At 50.7% G+C, this 3,987-nt stretch overlaps 1 protein-coding gene across 1 annotated transcript in view; it reads right to left on the bottom strand.

Moving 5' to 3' along the window:
- Positions 1-374: 374 nt before the first annotated feature.
- Positions 375-3,987, bottom strand: part of LZTS1 (leucine zipper, putative tumor suppressor 1) — an 11,310-nt gene continuing 7,697 nt past the window's right edge. Inside the window, exon 3 of the mRNA XM_015417062.1 lies at positions 375-1,043. Coding sequence (XP_015272548.1) covers positions 375-1,043 — 669 coding nt within the window. The remainder of the gene's footprint in view (positions 1,044-3,987) is intronic.

The raw sequence follows: 3,987 nt of genomic DNA, 5'->3' as shown, positions 1-3,987 counted from the left end.
AGTTGGCAATCTGGTACCTGGCCGGCAGGTAAGAGGGAGTCCCCTATTCTACCTGGCACGGGGATTCTTACATATTCTGTAGCAAAGCAGTCCCTGTGTTGACGCCACTCTGTCTGAGCAGTCAGCTTACGGAAAACCACCCCTTCTCCTTTCTCAACATGATGCAGTCAGAAGCATTGGGTGTGACTGGGGAGAGGAGAGTGCTTGACAAAAAAACAAGCAAAAAGCCAAGGCATGACAACAGCTGGAGATCCACCTTGGCCAAGCAAGGACCTCAGCCAACAGACAGGTGCCTTTCCTGGACTGTACAACCCCCACCCCACCAGTTGAGAGAGACCCATCTCCTCCACTGTGGGCAGAGGATGCAACATGCTTCAGATCTCAGTGGCGATAATGTCCTCATAAGGGACATCTGTACCCTGTAGGTCAAGCTCGAGGGGCTCTTTGCCATCCTCCCCTGCAGCCAGCTGCTGGAGCATCTTCTCCAGATTCTGGTTCCTCTTGTACATGTGCAAGTAGCTCTGCTGCAGCTGCTTCTGGTACTGGATCACCTTCTCCTTCTCCTCCTTCCAAGTCTGCCGTTCCTGCTGGAAGCCCACTGTCATCTGCTCATTGTTGCTGTGTTCCTCCTGGAGCTCTGCCTTCAACCTCTCCACTTCCCTCCACAGGGTTTGCATGTCCTCTGCCATGCTCCCTTCTGGGCCTATGGAGGCCACCTCGCATTTCCTCTCCTCCCTGAGGATGGTGAGATCTGTCCTGAGCTCCGAAATTTCCTCCTCCAGCAGGTTCACCTTCTCCCTCAGGAGCTCCGACTCGTTCTTCTTGCGCTGGAGCTCATTCTCGCAGACCTCCAGCTCCATGGCCTTGGAGCGCAGCGAGTCTTCCAGGTCCTGAATCTTCATCTCCAGCAGCTCCATCTTCCCCCGGATGTCCTTCAGCTGGGCCTTCAGGTTGAGCACTTCGTTGGTCTTGCTGTTCAGCTCCGACTGGGATTCCTTCAGCTGCTGTTTGAGGAGAGAGATTTCACCAGACTTCTGACATACCTGCAGGGGGGCACAGAATGGAAGAGCTAAGGAAGTTGTCTAGAAACCAGCCAACTCAAGACCTTGAAGTACAACCTGGCTTGGTGTTGGGATAGCCTGTGGCACAGAGGAAGACCAGGATTTCATCAGATGCGGCACATGAAGGTCAGACCACCATTTTGTTTTTCTGAAGGCTCCCCAACTTTTCAGAGTGGGACCCAGTTTTTGCAGAATAATGACATGCTACTTCCCCCTTTCCCAATATAAAACACAAGAACTTCATTTCAGTTAACAATGAGCACATTTATATTTTATTTCTTCATTTCGGTATTTATGGCCAACCACCTCTGCTCATCTCTTGCCTTGAAAACCCCACAAGCAGTGTTCCCTCTAAGCTGAGTTAGTGTGAGCTAGCTCACAGTTTTTTCGCCTCCGGCTCACAGATTTTTGTCTCAGCTCAGGGAGGATGGCTCCAGAACAAACTGATTTATGCAGTAGCCAAATCGCTTGCTCACAACTTTTATGCCAGTAGCTCACAAAGCAGAATTTTTGCTCACAAGACTCCACAGCTTAGAGGGAACATTGCGTCGCCAGGAAGCATTTGAGACTTGATGGCTCATCATCATCGGGTCGCCAGGAGCCATTTGAGACTTGATGGCTCATCATCATCACCATCATCATCTATGACATCATTGAGCAATGGGCTGTATTTCAGAGTCATCTCTGCATGTAATGTGGGGTCAGACTTGCCCCTGAGTCTCCCCCAGCCTCCTCCCCATGCCCACCCTGTTCCAACCCTTTGGTCTCGTGACCCACTTGTGAAAGAGCAGGAGAGCAAGTGTGGTGGTGTGTCAGGCAAGGATCTGGGATTCCCAGGTCTGAACCCCCACTCTGCCAGGGAAGCTTGTTGGATGACCTTGGACCAGTCACTGTCTCTCAGGCTAACCTACCTCGCCGGGTTGTCATGAGGATAAAATGGAGGAGAGGAGAACAATTCAAGCCACTCTGGGCCCCTTGCTGGGGAGCAAGGCAGGGTATAAGAGAAACAAAATTCAAAAATACTCCCCCTACACACACACACACACACACACAAATGTTTGGGTCCCCACTCACAGTTTGCAAACCATCTGACTCCATATTGCCTGCTCTGCCTGGTGGCAGCTCTCCAAGGTCTCAAACCAGAGAGAGGCCTTTCCCAATGCCTGTTGCTTGAGATCCTTTAACTGGAGAGATCAGGAACTGAAATATGGGCTCTCTTGCCTGCAATCCTAAGAACACTTTCCTGGGAGTAAGCCTCACTGAAGAACATGAGACTTACTTCTAAGTAGACCATTCTTAGGATCACTCCTTCTGTCTGCAAAGCATGTGCTCCAGCACTGAGCCACGGAAGTGCAATTCTAAGCAGAGCTGACTTCAGTGGACTTAGTAAAGGTAAAGGTTTCCCTTGCTCGAAAGCCAGTCAAATCTGACTCTAGGGGTGCTGTGCTCATCTCCGTTTCCAAGCCGAAGAGCCAGCGCTGTCTGAAGACATTTCTGTGGTCATGTGGCTGGCATGACTAGATGCTGAGGCGCACGGAACGCAGCTACCTTCCCACTGAAATGGTACCTATTTATCTACTTGCAATTTCTTGCTTTCGAACTGCTAGGTTGGCAGGAGCTGGGGCCAGAGACGGGAGCTCACTCCGTCATGCGGCACTCGGGTCTCTAACTGCTGAACTACTGACCTTCCGGTCTGCAGTTCAGCGTCTTAACCACTTGAGCCACCACAGCCAGGACTTAGTGGACTTAGAAATGTGTAATTCTGTTTAAAGCTGCACTGTGGGTCTTCCCACAGCACTGCCAATTTGCTTAATTGTGGTTGTGGGTTGCATTTAACCTTTTACCCCTTGCTATTTCCCTGACCTAAATCCCATTCCCAAAGCTAAGCTCCTTACCTCTGCATGGGAATATGTGGTTACTCACGTCATGTTTGTATTCTTTTCCTCCCTCTGCAGGAAACAGCAGCTTGGGAAGGCTGTTTATACCGGGAAGATAGCAAAAGCAGGAAGGGGCTAAGCATCCCCTTCTCCTATCATGGCCCGTGCAAACTGGCAGCCCCCTCAGGGGGCTGCCTTTAATTAAAATGTTGGGAGAGCAGATCAGTGTGATTCTGAGCAGGCCCTGTGACTGATGGTTCCACTCCAACCCCAGAACTCAGCCCGTTCAAAACATTCTCCTAAGGGGGAAATATGGATTTTAAAATATCTCCATAAAAGGAAATCAGGATTGTTATGCTGTATGCTGTTGCCACAAGAATTCATCATTTTTAGATATTTACATGGGATAAACTCAAGCAGGAAAAAAAATAGTAAAGAGCGGATGTAAATATAATACCACTGAATGAAAAAATATATTCATGAAAGCGGAACAATAATCTCTGGACATCAACTTCACCTAAAGTCTCTCATGCAGGAAAAAGGGACACATACCAGTACCTTTGCCCCTTCCCATCCTCCCCTTTGAGTAACTTGTAGGGCTGCATACTAGATATAGTAGCCTGCTGCAGTCCAGACCTTTAACTATCTATATATCTAATTCCGAAGTCGCCCCCTGCGTGCGGATACTTATTTCCGCACATCGGGGGCACCTGGGGGGGAGGGAGTTGTTTGTGCACACTTGGGGCAGTCCCCAGGTGTGCACAAAAATCTAAAACCTTTAAAAAAATATCGGGGGGATACTTAAATTCCCCCAAAACTGACAGAGCGTCCCCTGCACATGTGCAGGGAACGCTCTGCGAACTCCCTCGCCGCCGCCGCTTGGAGGTGGGGCCTCACTTCGGAGCCCGGGGGGTGGGGAAGAGCAGCGAGACCCAAGCGGCGAGCAGCGAGACCCAAGCGGCGAGCAGCGAGACCCAAGCGGCGAGCCGCTCAGGCCTCGCTTCGGAGCCCGGGGGGGGAAGAGCAGCGAGATGCTCGGGCCTCGCTTT

The sequence above is a fragment of the Gekko japonicus genome, unplaced genomic scaffold, assembly GCF_001447785.1.
Source record: "Gekko japonicus isolate JY-2015 unplaced genomic scaffold, Gekko_japonicus_V1.1 scaffold709, whole genome shotgun sequence".
In the NCBI taxonomy this organism is placed as follows: domain Eukaryota; kingdom Metazoa; phylum Chordata; class Lepidosauria; order Squamata; family Gekkonidae; genus Gekko; species Gekko japonicus.
Note: the sequence above shows the minus strand (reverse complement) of the source record. Positions and strands in the feature narration are given on the sequence as shown.